The sequence below is a fragment of the Seriola lalandi genome, unplaced genomic scaffold, assembly GCF_002814215.2.
Source record: "Seriola lalandi dorsalis isolate HSWRI2012SDOR001 ecotype SW California unplaced genomic scaffold, Sedor1 jcf7180002054692, whole genome shotgun sequence".
Classification (NCBI taxonomy): Eukaryota; Metazoa; Chordata; class Actinopteri; order Carangiformes; family Carangidae; genus Seriola; species Seriola lalandi.
This window is the reverse complement of record NW_019525245.1, coordinates 692,690-714,384: the sequence shown is the minus strand read 5'-3', so window position 1 is coordinate 714,384 and position 21,695 is coordinate 692,690. Positions and strand designations below refer to the sequence as shown.

Here is a 21,695-nt window from a genome sequence, read left to right as displayed (position 1 = left end):
AACTTTCCACCTGATGATGGCGCTAGAGGAAGAGTTATTATAATTCATTCTGCGAGGGACATGAATGCCATCACCAATTTTTATTGAACTCCACCCATTCGCTGTTGAGACATTTCGCTCAAAACCATAAAAGCGAACCTCATGTTGGTGCCTCATGATAGTCTGTACAAAAGTGTTGGGCTGACCAACCAACACTGCCATCCTTTGGGTTGTGCCACTAGTATGAACATATACCAAACCTTAACCATAATGATGACGGATAAGAAAACAATCCTATTAATACGTTTTGTAATATTTATTTCGTTATTTAATGGTTTTGGACGCCGATCCCCCTTCTGATGATCACGAAATCTCATATGTTGTTTTGGAAGGCAATGCCAAAGATGTTTTTGTCCTTCGCTCTGGAGGGCCTGTCAACCATTATTATAAAAGTAGAAGGCCTTGAAATGTACAGTGCAAAATACTTACGTCTGTCATTTACTGGTTTCAAAGATGCCAAAAGTGGCAAGAGGTCACATAGGCTAAGTCTCTTTGTTGTTTGTTATTTACTGTCCTGAAGTTATGCAGACCGCAGCCAAGGCACCAGCGTGACTCCTGCCCCGCATAACCCTTGCGTGTAGCTTCATGATCACGCTATAGCATAAAACCACACTTCAGACTCCAAGCACTCCCAAAAATATAGCCTGTAATTTGTGCGTCTGTGGAGAAAAACAATATGTAGTGCTATATGTAGTACAGCTGCATTATGTCCTCTTTTTGTTCTATTATTTGTCTTTTGAAAATCCAGTATTCATTGACGTTGTATGTTCTTCATTGTATAAAATGATAAGGAGAAACACCTGGCTCCTGTATGTCTGATGCCATTGTTGTGTACATGCGTTTCACTCTTTTACATGTGTGCCTTTGTGTGTTTGCATGTGTTTGCTTGTGTACTTTACATGCTCAGGTTTCTGTAGGTCTGTATCTGCAGTACAGTGTCCTTACAATTCCAAGCAGGTGTGTAAATGGTTTGACAAACAGAATAATAATGTGGGGCGGGGCTGGTGGTCATGTTGACATGGTGGATCTCATGATGTGCCCTCACTGTGCTCTGCCGTAGGACTCTCTGTTTGCCTCAAACTGTGCTGCATCATGACCACGGTATAATGAAAGAGAAAGTTGGCAGCCGGCTTCAGGATGTTCCAACTCAGAGCTGAAGTGTGAGAGGAGCTACAGAATAGGCAGATGTTCACAAGCCTCTTTATGAAGAAAAGCCGTTTTGTATCCAGCATGTTAACACTCACACAACTGCCCAGAACAGACAGGCACAGATGGAACAGTATCACCACGTTTCATGAACATACTGTTAAAATCAAGTCTTCACTGCCTGCCAGCCTTTCTGTGACTTAGAGGTTAATTCCAGGTTCCAGCTGGTCGCTGATCATTATAATTCTGTCTATTTTAACTATTGGATACGACAAAATTTTACTCGCTCTACTTATTGAGACAACAGAGACTCCAGCAAGAGCATTGGCGGCATGGAGAGCGAAAGTAGAGATTCTAACAAAATTCAGTAGTAAGACTGAGGGAAATACACATCTCTGTTCTTATACTGAGACCTCTACATGAATATAGTGAGAAAAAAGGAGAGTCACTTGAAAAGAAAAACCTGGTGCTGCTGTTGAGTTCTGAGAGTCTGAGCTAAACACAAACACACACACACACAGTCTATGTGAAAGTTGCTACATAGCTGCAACTAACAACTGCACAGCTGGCGACAGCTTAACGTCTGTCCCAACAAACCTCCAGTCCAACCAAAAGTAAACACAGAAAGCAGCTGGGAATCCACTTTACCCAGAAATATTGCTGCTTTTATTTCTATCGACTGTGAAAATTTTGTGGAAATATTTCTAGGTCCTAAATGGACAAATTTCTTAAATATCTTGCGTGGAAAATCCACCTCAGCTTGTCTCACATGATACCAACACAGAATAGCATTGCAACAAAAGGATGTAGTAAAGGTGTTGCATTCACAAAGAAACTGACAGCAACACACACTACAGCAATCACACATCAAAAATGTGACATACATGACCCATATACCAAATGTCATGTGTCAGGATTTGTGTAGATGCTAAAAACAAGACATGACATGTCGACAGCCCACGAGGAGAGCAGCAAAATATCCCAAAATTGTTCATGCGCGTATGACATTTTGCATCTGACAGCCAAAGGTTAACCCTTCCAAGCTGCTGTACTGACTTGGCTGCTTTCACCGCTTTGACAAAGGTACCATGAGATTTTTAACAGATGTACAGTCATGTCATATGGTGCAGTCGCAGCTGTGTGGAATAAAACCGCTTTCTTCTGTTAACAGATGGTATTTCTTCTGTACGTTAACCTGCAGGTTAATATGGTTCTTTACCTCCTCTGGTCACCTTGGACTCACCTCAAAACATGCGGCTCCCTCCCCCTCCTCCAATGCTTTCCTTCTCTCTCCACCTCATCTCCCCTCCTCGTCCAGACCTCTTTTCCTCGCTCAATCGACTCGATCCACTCAGCCCCACTGCCATTATTTCTCCTCTTCACTCGTCCTCTCCCTTCACCTGACAATCAGGAGATGTTTTTTTTATTATCTCTTTATAATGTGTCATAATTACACTACAGAAAGAAAGACAGAATTTTTCAGGAGAAACTGGGAGAGAAAAATCCAAACAAAGCAATGTACTACCATTGTTACGTAATGATTTTAATTTTAATGAGAACGCTGCAAAGTCTCTATGGGAAAACTAAAGTCTTCATTAATTACAAAATCAGTGCTGCAGAAGGACTGGCTGATCTCAAGAGCACTGCATAAAAACAAACAGACACACACACACACACACACACACACACACACACACACACACACACACTTCCAGTGAAAGAGGACTTCTGAGAGTTCTTGGGGAGGCGGCATTTAAGTCTGGCCACTGGGGCGCAGAGCATCTATCATTAAAACAAAGTGCAGACTGAAATCAACTGTGTTCTCCTTCACCGCTACTCAGCTCTCCTCTTCACCGTGTCCTTTCCTCACTGCCCAGATCTCACACAGTCCAGCACAACATTAATCAGCGTTGAGCATATAAGTTGCTCCTTTTAGAGCATTATTCATTCAGACTACAAAGGTTTGTGTGACTGTGTGTGAGTGTGTGTATTGTCGTCTGTCCCCTGCTTAGGTTGAAATAGCTGCCTTTGACTTGAGGGTAAGCTGAGCTGCAGTAAATTGGATTTCATGCTCAGTCCTTCACAGTAGCAGTATGCGACACTAAGACAGAGCTATCTTCCCCCTGCAATTACGACAAAGTTAACGCTGTGGTTCTTTAAACCCTCAACACAGTTGCAGTGCGTTTACACCACACGGGAGAAACCTAAACGGAATTGTACGAAATAATCTTAAGCATTTATTTCAGAGATATGATGGTTATAATGTCGTCTCTGCTAAAAATGTGCCAGTCAACAGCTCAGCGTTCCTGCCCCAAAAATACAGACAGGAATCATCATTTTGGCTGATGATGATCATCAATATACTGAAGGTGTCATCTGCCTCCAAATGCTGGATCAGATTTTCTTTTTCAAATTGCCCTGTACGCAAACAAGAACACAGTGGATCCAGTGGTTTCTGCTGCCACCATGTAGTTGCCCCTCTCTGCTGCAGTGACAGCGAGGGGGTTTTTGTCAGGGGAGTCTGGCTAATCCGCCATAGAAGCTCATTTCAGAGTCATCTGTGCACAGCAGCCCATTTAGATGCAGATGTGAGCCGGCTGGCATCGTGTGCCTAGCGTGGAGCTGAGGGGCCTGGAACTAAGGGTGGCTGCATTTCTTTTTAAAATGTATTTCTCTGGGGGTTTTTTTGTTTGTTTTTTTCGGTGGGACCCTGCAGTGTTTCTGCCTCTCATCAGACTTCATTCTGTGAGACAGCATGTCACCCAGTCTCCTGTCCCCTTCGCTCCTGGTCCCATCATTGAGTACAAAGATGGAGGCAGGAGGGGAATGCTGAAAGGCTCCAGCGACACTCACTGACATTGACATTACCTCTGTGATCATTAAGCCTAAATTGGCTAAATGAATTGCCAATTTGAGAGGCCTTAGTCACAGCATATTGGTGTGTGCATGCCCGTGAGCGCACACGTCGGGGTTTGTGCAATCTACTGTGACGATAAGATTCTGTCTCTGGTTGTCTGTTTTTTGGGGTTTTTTTTCTGCATCTCTCTTCATTTTTGTCCACCTACCTCTCTCTCACAATCTACACAAAAATTCAATAAGCTATTACACAGGCATTGATCTTTTTCTCACCCAAACATTTGCATTAGAAAAAAAAAGGCAGTTAGATGAGGGGGCTGGGTGAGACAGCGCTGTCTGTTCGTTTTAGTGGAGAGGAGGAGCAATAGACGGTGAGTCCTGGATTTATGGAGTTTGGCAGCACTTTAACACTTTAACGCTCCTCAGAATGTGTCCAATCAATGCTCTCCCTCCCTGCGTGGTCGCTGTTGAAGAGTCGTGGCGTTCACTTATCTGATGTCATTGTAAATCACTCAGGAGGAGGGTAGGTCAGGAGAAGCTGATGCTTCGCTCACACTGCATCGAGCTGCTGTGGGATGGTGCAGAGTATGACACTGAAAACACTGTGTGCCAACTTTAAATACATCACTCTATTGTGAGTGTGTGCTCTGTAAATGCAGATTTAGAAGCAACGGCAGACATGATTTGACCTTTAAATTGTAATGTAGCGTAAAATGAGCTGCGGATTTAACAGAAGCGTGTGAGGAATACGCTTCACTAACCAAAGAGGAAACAATAATGATGCTTCTCATCCAATCCATACTGCTGAGACATTATCGTCCCACTATTTGCACTATTAACCTCGTGTTTAATTACATCTGAGACACATTACCATTTTTTTTTTTTTACACTACATGAAATAATCAGATTCGACAAAAAAATCCACAGAATATTATCAGTAACCTTGAATTTTTGGAAGCTTAAAAGATTATTGTCAACAAACGCTAACAATGAACAAATATTAACACGCACTAACAATCAATTGATCCTTTTAATAAGTATTGCCTGTGTAGCTCACTCCTCTGATCTCTAAAACAAAATGAACACGGGTATTGCAGTTTATTTTGTGTTATGCCGATAAACACAGTCCTACTGCTCTAAATATGAACTAGAAGGGCGCTCAGAGAGCACAGCCCTCCACCGAGGCCACCGTCAAACAACATGCACCAGACTTCAGAGAAAAAAATTCAAATTCATGTTAAATTATACAGATCGGTTCAGTACTTTTTGCGTAATCATGTTGACAAATAAACAGACACAGGTGAAAACATAACCTCCTGGGCAGAGGTAACTAACTTGTATTAATCCGCAGACGAAAATAGATCCCAACAGATGCACCATTTACACTTGTCTGAGTAAAGTTTGGTACGAACTACAGTGCCCAGCTGTTTTGGGGAACAATACAGACTTTTTTCTGAGAAACACAGACAGGTTGGGGAAGTTGGGAAGTATAAAAAATTGGATGAATAATCTTTAGCTCGGGTCTTTTTCTGGGATTTGTTGTTTTCATATCCTGTGAAACAAAAATATAGAACATCACTATCCTTATCCTTTAATATATTCACACACAGGAATAAATAAAAAAAAATACATCAAATTTCCTACCACAATTTCAGAATGGCCCCAGATTTCTTTTTCTAAACAAAACTTATTTTTATCTTGTTATTTCTTACATGAGTTCCTTCATGATGTCTGGTGTTCTGAGCGTTCACTCACTCCTCCATGTCCATATGTTGGTGTGAATTAATGTGTGTTATTACCACAGTTTTGTTTTGTTTTTCGCTGTGTGCAAACCTTGCAGTGGTTAACGTACAGAGGTGATAATGGCAGCCATGTGAGCTGTGGGACTCATAGCATGTCTGAGGGACATTTAAATGGTGACCCCCACGATTATATTTCATTTCTTCTCCTACCCTCTGAACTCCTTCCTCCTAATGCAGCATGTGCAAAAGCCAATGACAACAGTAACTGAGCTTCAGCTGCCACAGCCTCCCAAGAAGTGAAACAGTCTGAAGAGGAATACCAGAAGGAGAGACTTTCCCCTCCATCTATTTCTGATCCTGACAGCACATTCTTTACGTCTCCCTGCTGTCAGTGAAAGGAGCCTCCTCTGCTGTTACCAAAATAGTCTTTTCTTCCCCTTGTGTTGACAAGTGACCAGTTTTTCTTTTCAAATGTAACAAAATTGTTAAGTAGTCATCACAAAGACGAGGCAAAGAAGGATGACAATTGCATATAATCTCTGGAGAAAAGATTATACAAATTCTCTCTGCATAGCCAGATTGGGCCTGAAGCGCCCTGCTGCTTTTACGCTAAAGAGAAGAATAACTGTGGGAAGCAGAAGTGGAATGGAGAGAGTGAAACAGAAAGAGGATGAGGACGAGGAGAAGGAGGAGAAGGAACAAAGCAGCTAGAAGGACTGGTGCTGGAGAGAGGAGAAGTACAGATGAGCGATACAGACGCAGGCAAACAGAATAAGGCACCATGAAATGGGGATAGAAAGCGACGCTTGGTGAGACAGAGACAGAGGCAGAAATGGAGAAAAGACGGATATCTGCAGCATCCCAGCTGTGAGGCTTAAGGAGCTTTGCTCTCCTGCCCATCACAGAAGACTCCTCAAGTGCAGGCATTCACTGCTGCTGAGCTACTACTGAGAGGAAAGTAAGAGAGGCAGAGAGAGGAGACGTGTGGGTGGGTAGTGGGGCTCAACATGGCAAAATGACGCAGAAGATGAGAGTTTAGATTTAGAAAAAAAAAACAGTATTAGATTTATTACAGTGTTATTACTGTTGTAGAAGAAGACGTTGTAGAACAGGTGTCTATTCTGATATGATGTTTAGCTTTAAAGAAATTGCTCCACACTTAAGGAAATAGGCTTTTTCAATTTCTTGAGAGTTAGATGTGAAGATTGATGCTCTCATGTCTGATGGGAAATATGAAACTACTCAATAAAAATGTAAATTTATGAATAAAGACATTGTTTTGGTCCACAGTCAGATTTCTTCAGGTGAAAATTATAATTTTTCATTGATCCTGCTGTTCAACAACCTCACACCTATACACCATGTGTGCATGATTATGCCTCTTCAAATATGAAGCTGCAGCCAGCAGCTGATTAGCTTGGCTTGAAACACAGACTGGAAACAGGGGGAAACAGCTAGTGTGGCTCTGTCCTGCAATAACAACCTCGATCCATCAGCACCATGGAAGCTCACTTACTAACATGTTATATCTTGTTTGTTTATCCATATAAAAACCAAATAGTAAAAGTGGCATGCTGTTTTATGATGGATTGTGTCCCATGAAGTCACTGTGACCTGCCAAGAAAATGTCTGCCAAATAACCTCCCATAAAATGGTGAATTGCTGTCTCTACTCTTAAGTGTTTATACAAATTAAACAAACTAGATATAATCAGTGAGCTTTAGAAATGCTGATGAACTTTGATAGCCACTTGTGCTAAGCTATTTAGCATATGGATATGAGAGCGGTATTCCTCTCATCTAACTAAAAGGTTGAACTATTCCTTTAAGAAATCAGTTGTGGTAGTAGTTGTATTGTTACCAACGCACTTTGTGTAATGAGTCTTGTTTTCAGTCACTTCCACTTGAGCAGGTGTATTATTTATGAGGTTTTATGATTTTTTTCATCTTTAATCTCAAATTTCCCTGTTTGTGCGTCCACCACAGGAAGTGTAAACCGACCGGGGCCGGTCCCTGCCTTCCTCAGGAGCCCGCCTGTCATCCCAACCCCGCTGGACATGAAGCCCTTCCTCCAGTTCCCCCTGGAGTCGCCTCACCCGGCCAGCCTCGGCCTCTTCCACAACTTTAACACAGTGAGTGCTCAGAGGCGCACCCGCACACAGGCATGCATGCGCATGTGCGCAAAGACGGCGTCTAAGATTTGTTATCGTCTTGTTTCACTTCACATAAGACAAAGCTGGTATTCAGCTGTTGTTTTGGCGCGTTGCCTCCTGAGTGAAGACGAGTGATAGAGTGCTGAGGATTTATACAGTATAATCCAAAATGATAAGGTGACAGCTGTTTACTTTTTAGTCAGCAGACTGAGTTTCAGCGTAATTGAGAAAATGCCCTGGCGAGTGTTTTACTGCAATAAAATGAGTAACAGCTAATCAATTGTATAAGAGGAACAGGCTGCGTTCCCTACAGTCAGCATTTTCTCTGGGTCCTTCTCATTTCCAGATTGGGTTTCATGTGAAGGTCAGCCTGGCGACAAACACACACGCGCACGCACACACACACACACACACACACACACACACACACACATACATCATCATTCAGCTAATCTGCATGAGCTCAAACAAAATGGCCATTCCACAAGGTTATGATTCATCCTGCTTTGTTGAGGACATCGAGTATGGCCACTAATGCCAGAGCACCTCACTTCAAATCACTCTCTGTCTGCACAGTAAAATTTAAACAAGCCTACAACACTGCTGTCAGCCAGTGATGGAAGACTACGGCCATGCTCAGCCCGCTCGCTGAAAGGACACAGAGAAGGGCAGTCTGACACAAACACTCACTTATTGTTTCATACATAGCTATGCTCCAGTTTGGGGGGTCTACGAGTTATCTAGAGAGCTCATATCACACCTATCTCACCAGGTTTACAGGTAATGTAATTACCAGAGACCTAACACTCTCCGGAGTACAATATAGGTATCACCTACTTGCATTTAGACATGAGCTGCACGAGGATACATTGTGTTTTGTGTGGTGTTACTAACCACTCGTTTGCCAGTGACTCTGCGTTTCAGTCGACACTAAAGCTGTGGTAGCTGTTGCTTAATGTTGCCTGAGAAAATGTAGCAATGTAAGGGATATGACCTCTTTTAGTTTACTTACAAAGACCTGTACAGCTGCATTGATCTTTTCACCAAACCACCACCATTGTGACGACATTTCTGTCACCAAAAAAGAGAGCGTAAAAATGTGTGTTAGAGAACAGGGCTGCAAATGAACTATATAGCCATATATATATGGAGAGCATGTATATACAGTCAGGCAACCCCGTGTGAATTACTGATGTAACAAAAGCTCCACTGTTTCAGGGAGGAGGGACTGAAAGAGGAGACAAAAGTGGACTAATAGGTTAATGAGGTCATAACAGTGGGGAAAGATGCCCGGTAAGAGATCCTGTAGAGACCAGGTGGTCAAAGAAAGGCTGAGAAAGACACACAGCGATGGAGGACACACATGGAGAACAGCCACCAATAAGAGATAGACAGGGGTTCTTGTTTTTGTCTAGCTTGTTGGCACACACACAGACACATAGACATTAATGCACTAAGATGCATAAAAACACACACAACACACCAGCAGTCGTGTCTTCACACACATGCAATGCTGGCTCAGAAACAACTGTAAACAAATAACTTTGTGCTTCAGGTCTCCTCGTGAAAATCACTTAACAATAGAGAAGTGAACTGGACACAGGTTCGAGATAATAGCAAAGAAAAAAAAAAAGAGGTTGCAGTCTATAAATATTTCTAACAATAGATTCAAACAGGGTTTAGGTTTTCAGACCAATTATACCATTTCCCCTGGTGCCTGGAGCTTGAGAGTGTAAACAGTCTCTCATTTGGCAGCATACGTTCACAGTCTGAGCAGGGGATGAGAGGCTGAGTAAAACCGCAGTGTACTTCTGGCTGCTTAATGAGGGCAACACCCAGCGCTGTGGTTGTTGAACTCTGCCAGTGGGTCACAGAGCTCACACAAGTCCATTCGAGTCACCCGAAAGTGAGGTAGTAAAACATTTCATAAGAGGATGACGTGGCATATATGTGTGCTTGATCTGAGGATGACAAGCTGTGTTGGTATGAACGAGACATATGCCAATGTTTGTAGTTTCTCTCATTTCATCTAAGATATTGTCTTCGATATTGTATCCTGTGGTTTTCCTGAAAGTCTTTTACCCAAAAACGTGATGTTATTTGATATTTTAATGTTTGATTAATATTAATCATTTTCTTCTAATATTCTTCTGAATTGTTTAAACATTTTAATCCTATTATGTGATTCACCTAATAGGATAAACATTGGGGTCCATATTTCTAATGACAGTAATTAAACCTCTTTTAAGTGAGTATGTCAACCCACTGTTTACTATATGTATTCAAACTTCAGTCAGTATATTAATGTGAGAAATCAATGCTTTCCTTCCATAAATCATACAGCCACGTTTTGGAAACAGTTTTTGTAAACCCAGACTAACTGTATATATTTTCATATGTTTTCGATACATTGCCATATTACTCAAGGTGCTTACCATTTAAAATGCCAAATTCATTCATTCCTTGCAGCTGAAACTGTTTTTCCTGCTACAAAGACCTAATGTTGCTACAGCTATCAGATGGCTGAAAATCTAAATAACATTTTATCTCATACCAAGGTACTACACAGAAGATATCTCTATTGTTTTGTGTAATACTGTAGTTTATAATGTTTCAAAAAGAGGAGGTTTTGTGGGACACAAACAAAGTACAAGTTTGTGGAGAGAGAGTCTGTAATTAGGCTCTTCTAACCCCAGCATGAATTAAAGCGTTTGAACAGCACCCAAGAACTCAGGCACAGACAGCAGCACCAGCTGCTGCTGAGAAAACACACACCCTCCTGTCCACATCAATCACTGCTCCCTCTTCAATTCACTCTTCTTCACTCTTTTTTATCTCCCAGCTTTCTCCCCCTTCAGCGGCTCCCCCTGTCATTCACCTACACTTTTTCTCCAACACCTTTCTCTCTCATCCACATTCAGTTCGTTGAACCTTAAGGTGCAGTGCAGTTAGCAGAAACACTGAGGCGCTGCCCTCTGAGTTTCTCCTGTGTTGCTGAATATTTGATGTGACCTCTGGGTTGTCTCTCTTTAGATGGACCCTGTCCAGAAGGCTGTGATGACGCACACCTTTGGGCCACCTATGGTGAAGACAAAACGGCCAATCATCTCCTGCAACGTCTGTCAAATACGCTTCAACTCAGAGGTAGGCAAGCTTAAAGAGCTGGAATGAAGGGTTTGCTTTTATAGACAATATCCTACTAACTGACTGGTTGCTAAACCCCCAAAACAGCAATAGCCCAAGCCTAGATTAACAAGCTGGAATTGTTCTTCTTCAGGCTGCGAAGGGAACATACACAGGAGTCACTCTGAGGCATTTGCCTGGCTGTTTCTTTGGATATATATCTACAAAACACATTTGATGTTTTCTTTTTTTTTCATTTAGAATCCACCTCCAAGCCAGAGTTGAATCAACAAATCAACTTTCCTCACACACAGGTCTGCACCTCGCACACTGGTGCATGAGCCTCTGCAATTTAATGATAATCCCTCTATGCATAGGTTCAAAATGCATTTACATAATTACTGCCAGCTTAAATTCATGCAGGTTACTTTAAAAAAAGAATGCTATATATATATATATATATATATAAAGTGCTATTTCCCCACTGTGTGGAAGCCAGTCCTGGATGCTACTAGAGGTCAGGCTAAGTAGCTAGCTCAATCCTGCTCCATTGTCAACAGATAACATTTGCTAAACACAAGCCCTTTATTCTTAAAACATAGACAAGAATTTAAGTTAAAAAGCCAAACAGGGTCAAGATGGCATTGAATACAACTTTGATCTTACATTTATCCTTTTAAAACTAATAATATTCATAAAAGGACAAACTAGTTCTACATAACAAAATACAAGAACAATGCTGGTTCTTTATTTCCATGTCCACTATATGGATCATCACAGGTGAGAAAGCGCTAACATTAGTGTAATTCGCTAATGTTAGCTTAATTAGCTAGCTAATAAAATCGGCCACAGTCGTCATTCCAACATGCAAAATTGCTCAATGCTATTGTCTACCTCTGTCTGATTAATATTTGCATTACATTTGGATGGAAACCTGGCAATTAACAACTGATTTCATAATTTCCAGCAAAAAAGGAAGAATTGATGTATACGTTCCATCCATTTCCACCTCCCAAAGCCGGTGGTGCTAATTCACAAATCACCTGCCAACTGACAACTAAACAACTGCAGAAGAAGAGGGTGCAATGCGATGATGTAGAGTGGCAGTCAAAACTCAAATGATGGAAAACCATGTAGAAAACTTGATAGAAATATGGCACTAATGTTTGGTTCATTTGAGGAAATTATGTTTTCATCCGCCACTGTCTTCAGTCCCTCTAGTAGCGGAGTAGAGCTTCAGTGAGCATTTCACATGTATGTGTAACACATGTCAACACATTTTCAACCTCAGTCAAGCGTTTACACTCAGCTTTTTTATGCACATAAAAACAGGAAACACACTCAATTGTTTCAAAAAATAACAAAGAATTTCAAGCAGTAAATCTGGCACTATTATCATTGTGAACTGCATTATGTGGCCTGTCAGGACTGAAAGCTAGACAGGCACAGTAACCAAAGGGTGTGGAGCTTAGTGAAGTCAAACTGATTAAAGAAAGTCTGTAAGGAAATTTATGTAACTTTAGAACATCCTATGATATTTCCTAGATGTCCAGAGCCCCACACCTGCAATCTGGTCTACACACATGAAATCACGACCTAAAAAGTTAGTTAGCTAGACTCAAAGTTAGTCTGTGATTGACTGTGCAGCTGAAGCAGGTGAAAACATGGTTCACAGATTCGCAGCTCCAATTTTAGCCTCTCCAGAAAGGAGAGTAGGCGGAGGAAGATAGAGGAAAAACCCTGCTTGTGTACAAGCAACCCGCAGTGTAATTTTGCCACTCTTCAGAGAGTTTGTTGAACTGGACTGTGTCTGGATTGGAAAACATTTTTCAGGTGTTGATAGAGAGGTTTGATGAGGTTTTAATGGAGGGTTGTGAGACATGTGAGGGTGAAGCAGCAGGATGAACCCCAACTAACACAAGCTTCTCCTTAAAGCTTATGGGGCACATTTTCTGCATTTCACTTGTGACAGATGCCACTATATGCCAGCATGAGGCGGAGGGGCTGAAATAGAAGAGGCCAGAGGTGATGAAACTTTAGAGGAATGATTTGAGTGTCCCCATTAAAGAGGCAGTAGTGTTATCTGAAGTCGAAAAACAAATGATAATGTGGACATCCAAAAGCCAGTTACTGGGTGACATGATTGACATGTTATGGGTGGAAATATTTGTGATCTTTTTGTGCATGGAGAAAGAAAGGGCATTTCCACAACATGGTCCACAACATTTCGGATCAATCTGATCATGAACAGTTTTTATGTGATTTCACAAATTGTCCCCCAACAGCTCACAATCATTTCCACAATCAAAAAGGTAAATTTCATGTGTTGAATATGTAGTGCAGCTAAACATCTAGGTTATCATCAATATTCATCAGTATTAAAAGGGCTTTTATTGATGGAAAGATCTTAGTGTTTATGACCGACCTCTGTAACCTCTGACCTAACCATGGGTAGAAATCAAACAAAACCCTGATATACAAGCCTGGCTAAAAATGTAAATGCATTCCAGTGATGAAGTGCTAAATACTTGTACTCTAAATGCAGTGGTGTGTAAAGGACACAGACAGGGAGGGAGTCATCTGAAACTTGTGTAACACTGCCCTGTTCTCTCTGTGAGAGGCCGCTTAATTATATCTCCGCTGCCCAGACCTGCATGTTCTCACATGGTCTACATGAGCATGGGGTACATGCGTGCTGAGTGCTTTTTATTTACTTCAGCAGGTTCGTATTTACATAGAGGTTGTGAGTTCACTGAAATGTACATGTATGAAAATGTTTTGGGCGAGTGTCTCTGGCTCGTGTCACGTCTGTGTTATGCGGTGAGATGTCTAATACTCAGCCACCTGTTTGTCCAGCTTGCTGTTTTACTCGTGAGCCGTGGTGTGCATCTGTTCTCCTGCAGCTCCACAGCACTTTCCACAGTAACCTGAGAGACTGGGAGCTCAAAGCTCAGTGAACATTCTTTAATAATGAAGGAATACTCTGCTTACAGTACAGTACTTGGCTTACTCGCGCCGTCTGGGCTGTGTTATAGTTCAAAGACAGACAAACACTCATCATTTTTCATCAAGTATCCTTCAGGTCATGAGCCACCAAAGAATATTAATAACACCAACGTTTTACCTTATGTTTATGTCTGCAGGAGGCCGGTGTTAAATGGGAATACTCAAGTACTTAAACAAAAGAGGCAGATTGATTAATAGAGGCCGTTCAGAAGCAGGTGCCTCTCACTGATACTACACTGTAGACCCACATATGTTGTAATTACAACATTGCAATTCATTTCAGGCCACAGAGGACAGATTAGCCTGCCAGTGTTCGGCTCAGCTCTGCTGCAAGGCTGACGTCACACCATGCTGCATTAGCCACCGTCACCACTGCAGTACCATACTGGAGACCTCTCTCTCTCTCTCTCTCTCTCCCTCTCTCTCTCTCTCTCTCTCTGTTCAATCCCCCTCTTCTTGTACCTCTCAGGCCCACACCAAATCATGTTTCATTCTTATCGCCTGTCTACTCTGCAGCTTAGTTTGCTCACCATTTTCCTCATCAGTTTTCATGTTTCTGTTTCCCCCTCTGTGGGGTATGGTGTATCATCTGTCCCCTCGCCTTCTCTCCACCTCTCCAGCTTCTTCCCACCCCCTCTTCCTGTCGCTGCTGCCTGTACCCCATACAGTAGATTTGGCTGCTAGACCAGCTCTCTCTGCTTTCTGTGCCTTTGTCACTTTATAGATAAAACATCAAAGCACATCCTGCTTGGAGAGAAAAGGGATTTCAGGGACATTCACTTGCTCTCATTTTCTCCCCATTACATCCCATCTCTGCTTCCTCATTCATCTTAATCCCCCTTTCCACAGCTGTTTCGTAGCTTCTCTCAGTTCAATTCACCTACTATGCTGAACATCATTTATATTTTATTGTTATTCACCTTTCCTGTTAACGGTAATCTTCAGATGCCTTGATCTTGTTTACATCCTATTGTCTCTGCGGCATCCCGCCCCCACCTCCAAGGCTGTCAAGCTTTTTATGCTTGAATTGATGGCGACCCTTCATCGATTTCTTAAGACCTGACACTGAAGGTCACACGGAGTGAAAGTATCAAAGCTCAAGTGAAAAAAAAAAAAAAAGAGTTGCAGAAAGGGAGAGGAAAAGTAGAAGGACAGCTGCACAAAGTGTGGACTGCAAGGAGAAGAAGGAGCATTGAGTATTTCTCACTTCCGAGCTCTGCTGTCATTTGTTCATCGACTTGTAGGGCTTCATCTCCTTGTCTAATTGCAGGGCTTTGGGAAACAGCAGCCAGAGGAGTTGGGTTACACAGGCTGAGCTATATCTGCCTTTCTGTCATCACCAATCAGGATGAGGGCTATATGGGTAACTATCATTGGCAGTTAATACCTGAGGCTTACAGAGGCATCCCGGACACGTCCCAGTGGTCCCTTTGCCTCAGTGAAGGGCCCCACGGCCTTGTTGTTGACATAATGAAACCTCTCTAATCCAAGCAGGTCTCTGCTTGTGCATACACATGCAAATACAGTCACACACACAGTCTTGTATTACTGTATTAGTGAAGAGCCCACAGGAACTATATTTGTGCCCTGACACCTCACACCTTCCCTTGATTTCACTTGATGCTGACATGCACATGACTCGGGGGGTAACCCTGATTTCCCCGCCCAGTATCTCGAGGAAGGATTTTCATACACGGACGGTTTGATGCCAATGTTCAGTGCCGCAGCAGGAAGTAGTGAGCCTTTTGTGCAGGCGGGTGGAAAGTAAGGGCATGGAGGTTGGATTGGCGTGTAGAGCGTAGTGTGAAGCGTGTAGAGAGAGAGAGTTGGCACCTGGCACACACCTTTTTAATCATAACCAAAATCTTTCTCTAACCTTAATCATAACATAGTTACCATGCATGAATGGCTTCAGATGTACAAAACATGCTTTATTGGGCAATGGAGTTGCACTTCCAGTGTCATCATTAGTAAAAAAAAAAAAAAAAAAACTCACAAATGCATGTTTAATCCTAATATAGAACTTGTCTCCTGTTAATTTAAGCTTAACTCTGATAAACTGCAACCCAAACTCTACACCCACACTAAGGACTTACAGAAATATCCACACCTCTTCATATTTCCCATTTCCTGATCCTCTTAAGTGCTATCATACAAGGACAAGCAGGAAAACACACACTCATGGATACAATCTGTTCTTGATTTGCTGCATTTTTCTTCTCTCAGTAGCTGCCAGTCAACTGTCACTGGCCGCCACCAGCCCTCCAGCCCATTTTAGATAATCCCACCACTCAATAATCATCATCAGCTCAGCAGGGCAGTTCAGTGATTACACCAGTTGTGAAGGAAGGCGAGAATGTTCTGGAGGCTACTCTTCCCTGACAGCCTCATCTGCACATGGGAGCCGCAAACCAGCAGCCGTTTACTGTAATGCACTGAAAATGAAGGGTGCCAAAATATATGTCAGAATTTATGAGTAATTCTTAGATTAATCTTTGGGGGAAAATATAGGGGTTTGTTTAGTTTAACATTTATTAATGCCAAGAAGTCAACTCGGTTAGAAACCTGGCTATGTTAGTAGGTCACTAAGTTGTTCAGTTCCTGCTAAAAAAAAACACAAGTTCACTCAAACTTTGGCCGTGCAGTTTCTTCACAAAAAGGGAATGAAAAAAAAAAAACAACATGGTGAACAAAATGAAATGTGCTCTTGAAAGTGACAATAACATACTCCTGCGCATATATGATTCAATGTAAATGAAATGTAAATGTATCTTATTCTTCTGCCAGAGCCAGGCAGAGGCCCACTACAAGGGCAACCGCCACGCTCGAAGGGTGAAGGGGATCGAGACATCTAAGACAGCTCGCCTCCAAGATGGCGACAAGCAGCACCCTCCCCCTACTGCTTCGCCCTCCCCACCAGGTCCCTCGCCATCCAGCCCTGAGCCTGATCCCAATAAGCAGGGTGAGCATCACCTGAGACATATGATATTACACACACACACACTAACACACACGAATCTACCACAAAATGGCACAGATGCTCCACACAGTTGCTGCTTGAAGCGATAGAAACCAGATAACCAGAGAGGAGTGTCGGTGCCCTGGTGATTATTTAAGAATATCTACACTAAGTTACTGCTAATGTGATCAATCAAAACTTGTGATTCAGCGTGCATCGATAAAAGACTTCCATTGGAATAACTTATTTTTTTCTTATCGTTAGAATTCAATACTGAGTTGATCTGAAGCAAGAAAAAAAACATGTAAAAAGTACAGTAGTGAGTGATCAACCTTGTCTAGCAGCACACTGGGCAGGTACAGATGGACTTGCACAACTATGTGTTCGAGCTCAGAGAGGCAGAGATTCAAGCTCAGGACAAGTCATTGTTTTCACACTTTCATATGATAATCAACAAGGTCAAAGAAGGTATTGTACGTTGGACTACATTTGACAAATAATTTACTAACCTTAAAACTTTGTGCTCTTTACAGATGTCACCCAATCCTGTCCCAACTCTAATGAGTCACCTTTGACCCCCAGCCGCCTCCCAACACCCGCACTGAGCTCAACAGATGCAGAGTGTCCCCTCTTGACTTCTGTCAGCTCGCCTTTGCCATCCTCCCCCACAGCAGCTCTAAGTACACCCCCTGCAGATCCAGCAGTGGCTGGTCTTCCTGACACCCCGTCCCCAGCGCCCAGCCCGTCTTCAGGAGAGTCAGAGGAAGAGAAAGCCAAGAAGCTTCTCTACTGCTCCCTGTGCAAAGTAGCTGTTAATTCCCTCTCACAACTGGAGGCACATAACAAAGGTAACTCCAAAACAGCTTTGTCAGAGAGCACATTTCCATAAGCACATCACACAACAGAGTACGCACAATCTTGACAGAATTAAACCTATGCATAACTAGAAGTAACTTCAGAAACCCTATAATGTGGCTCTTTAGAGGGAACTCTGCACTTTTTGTATTTTAAGCTTGGTAAACTAAAGCAGGTGCATTACTGCCACTTAGTGGTGATAATGGAAGGTTAATAACAGGGTGGTTTTGGGCGACCTAATGGCCGGGTGGCTGTGGTGCATACCACATGGGCGTAAGCAGCACTGTCGCTGTCAAATAAAGAAAAAAAGAGAGAAAAAAAAATGGAGGGTTTGAGTGCAGATAGCCAGTGATAAAAACCTCACTACCTAACACATACACTAACTTTTCTCTTAGGACAGTCCTCCACTGTCAACCTGATATGTTTTATAACATCAACAGTTTAAATTTGTTCTCAGAGCTTTTAAACAACCAGTAGTTTGAATCTGAATTCTGGAGAAATAATCTCACCACAAAGTCACTTTAGTATCTCATTTTTAGTATTTAGTATATGCGCTACACTGTAACATAGCCCAGATTGCCACCATAGAGTAGACCTTTCTTTTTATTGTTTCCAGGTACCAAGCACAAAACTATTCTGGAAGCTCGGAGCGGACTGGGACCTATTAAGGCGTACCCACGCTTGGGTCCTAAACCCAGCCCAGAGCAGGGAGGGGAGCTGTCCTCTGACCCCAACACTCAGGAACGCACCTTCCACTGTGAGATCTGCAATGTCAGAGTCAACTCTGAGCTGCAGCTCAAACAGGTGAGAAACCCACTGACAGCCCCAAGAACCATGAGAGAATTATTTTCAGAGCAAACTCAATATCCAGTGTCTATCGTTTTTCTTTTTTTTTTTTTTCTTTTTGTGCTGCAGCATATATCTAGCCGGAGGCATCGTGATGGAGTTGCAGGGAAACCCAATCCTCTTCTCAGTCGGCACAAGAAGCGCACAGACTTTATGGTAAGGATTTGGTTCGTCTTCCTCACTGTCTACATATTCCATGTTTGTCAGTTCTCCCCCATAAAGGCATCAACATTAGTTCAGTGTCTCATTTTTCTTATAATCTTCCTTGACATTCTCAAAGGAACTTCCAAAAACTCTGGGGGCTGGACTTTTACCAAATCCTCTGGCTGTTGCTGCAGCGATGGCAGCCGCAGCATCCTCGAATCAGCTGGCACTACGCCCTCCGGGCCCGACCTCCCACCCTCACCCTCATCACCACCTCTTACAGGGAACACCCCTCAGCCTGCTGAGGCCTGCCCCAGGGCCCATCCGCACCACGCACGGGCCAATCCTCTTCACTCCTTACTGATTGGCGAGAGAATGGGGACGAATCAGGAAGAAGCACACTGTGAAGTGGAGGCCTGCAACCATATGCCATCAAGAGCCAAATCAGCTGCTGTGGCTCCAACTGGTGTTTCATTATAAGAAAAGGAGCGAACATGAATACGACTCTTCATGGTGCATACTGTAGTTGCAGACCACTGCTGTTATGTTAACAGAGAAAGATAAACTGACAAATCTCAAACATTTCAAAGAGACTGTACGTTTCCATCTTCCCCAGTTTTCCTTCATTGCTCAACTATCTGCCAATCATCAGACTGACTCTGCAGATAGTTTGAGAAGGAACTTATGAACCAGTTTCTTTCAAGCATGGACTTCTTTGAGCATCCTCCAATCTGCAACTGATTAAATAAATTACATTTATTTAATCATAATAATTTAAATTGTCTACCGTATGATCCACTGTACCTGACTGAAAACCCTACCTCTCTTACGTTTTTAATGTTCATCTCTGCAAGGAGTCATTACATATCCAAAGCATTAATGTTATCAAAAACATGTCTGCTGGGTTAGATATAGTAGTTGCCTCTGATGTTAGCTGGTATCATACTGTAGCTGTCACAGTATAGTGGATTGTACCACTGTAAAGTTCTGTTTTTGTGGCCTATAAAGAGAAAAAGGTACCAACAAATTCTGTATGGTTTCTGCAGTTACTGGCAAACATTTCTCTGTACTGTATGTCCACAATTTAACAGCTGGCCTATAGGGGCTATATTTACCTCTGTGGGATAGAAACAGGAAGTCAAAGAGGAACAGCAAATGGGTTAAAAAAATTATGTCTTAAGACTGTGCTGATGTGTACATCAACCAACATTCATAGTTTCAAGTTGGCGAGGTGGTGAGGAAGTAATTGCTACTGGCGCACTATGCAGCTATCAGTGTTTATACTTACGGTCTGTGTAAAATGCAGTAAGGTTGGAAAGAATAAGAAAATAACAAGAAAGAAAACTCTCAACTATTCAAGTTAAATTGTTTCTCTGATGATTCCCCAGATTCTTCCTGAACGGCCCCTAGCAACAACCATGTGGGTCAAAGTCTCACAAAGCACATAAGTAAAAGTTTGTGGTGAGAAATCTACACGTAATACGTAATACACGTAAAAAATGACGACCTATCATTTTTCCATCTGCACCTTCTGCGCAAAACACTGTGAGCACAGTAGGACAATGGTTGATTTTGACTTTAGTAGCAGCTATTTTGCATTTTGTGTACATTTGATTACACAGACCACATTTTCACCATAATCTCATACAAGGAGTGTGGAAACAGTGGAATGAAAGACACCAGCATTACAGAAAGAACAGAAAAGGACCATATACACAGATGAATACTTGTATGCAAAAAACAAAACAACAACAAAAAAAAAAAAAAAACACCATTTCTGGTAGTATAATAGGTCTGTAGTGGGATAAAAATGTTAGTTTGTCTGCTCTGCCTTGTGTACTCCAACCCTACATGACCCTGAATTATCCCAGTGAACTGTCATGACACATTAGAGGGAAGCTTTAGGAAATGGAAACTGTAGCAATACTTTAAGCACTCCTGCTAACTTTTCTCGTTAACTGCAATAAAAAGAAATGTCGACAAATGTATTAATTGTTATTTAGGAGATGTGTATTGAAACATTACTGTAAATGTAGATTATTAAAAATGAGAAAAGGTACATGTTGGGGCTTCCTAATTGTTCAATAAAAACAAAATTCTCTATGGAATCATTAAACTGAGTTTATGGTTGTAAACATTGTTGACTGGTGGATTATTTACCTTTTTTTATATATATTATGACAATAGCAATAAATCACAAATGCATTTTGTAATGCAAGTGAGTAATGTCAAATCAAATCTCCAGTCACTGTCTGTTTTGACATACAGTACAGTCCTATAGTAATAGGTGATAACAGGTGTACTAAAAAATATATATACACATTTGGGCTTTCTATTTGTGATCAGAAGTTAATTGAGTTTTTACAGTTTAGTGCAGTGAGCAAAATGATCAGAGGACAAGGTCACTGACACAAAGTAGGGGACAGACCCAGATGCAGACACAAAGACACAGGAAACCAATCACTGATTAACAGAAGTTGTAGAAAACTAAAAAAACAGAGAGAGAGAGAGGGAGAGCGAGAGAGGGAGCACATCATACTATAAGGAAGCTATACACTCACACAGGGCACATTAAAGTTGAAGTTATCAACTTTAAAGTGAGGAATTGAACGCTCCACATCGTTTTTTGATCACTTGTTTGCCTACACATTGATAATGAAAATAATGATTTGTAACAGCAGACCTTGTCTTTATAGTATCATACCATTTGAGAGATTTGATAAGATGTAATCTAATTTGTGAGCAGCAGTACAAGATAATGGGAGTACCCAGGTGGTGGTCTTTCACCGTAGATATTTGATATCTTTATTGGAAATCTGGATCAGTT

The 21,695-nt window shown here is 41.9% G+C and overlaps 1 protein-coding gene across 3 annotated transcripts in view; it reads left to right on the top strand.

Moving 5' to 3' along the window:
* Nucleotides 1–21,003, top strand: part of LOC111667807 (zinc finger protein 385A-like) — a 28,790-nt gene extending 7,787 nt beyond the window's left edge. For all 3 annotated transcript variants that reach the window (XM_023423638.2, XM_023423639.2, XM_087178604.1), the window contains 7 exons: nucleotides 7,769–7,914; nucleotides 10,969–11,079; nucleotides 16,852–17,026; nucleotides 17,557–17,871; nucleotides 18,495–18,682; nucleotides 18,794–18,880; nucleotides 19,005–21,003. In XM_023423638.2, coding sequence (XP_023279406.1) covers nucleotides 7,769–7,914; nucleotides 10,969–11,079; nucleotides 16,852–17,026; nucleotides 17,557–17,871; nucleotides 18,495–18,682; nucleotides 18,794–18,880; nucleotides 19,005–19,232 — 1,250 coding nt within the window. In that variant the 3' untranslated portion in view covers nucleotides 19,233–21,003. The remainder of the gene's footprint in view (nucleotides 1–7,768; nucleotides 7,915–10,968; nucleotides 11,080–16,851; nucleotides 17,027–17,556; nucleotides 17,872–18,494; nucleotides 18,683–18,793; nucleotides 18,881–19,004) is intronic.
* Nucleotides 21,004–21,695: the final 692 nt, after the last annotated feature.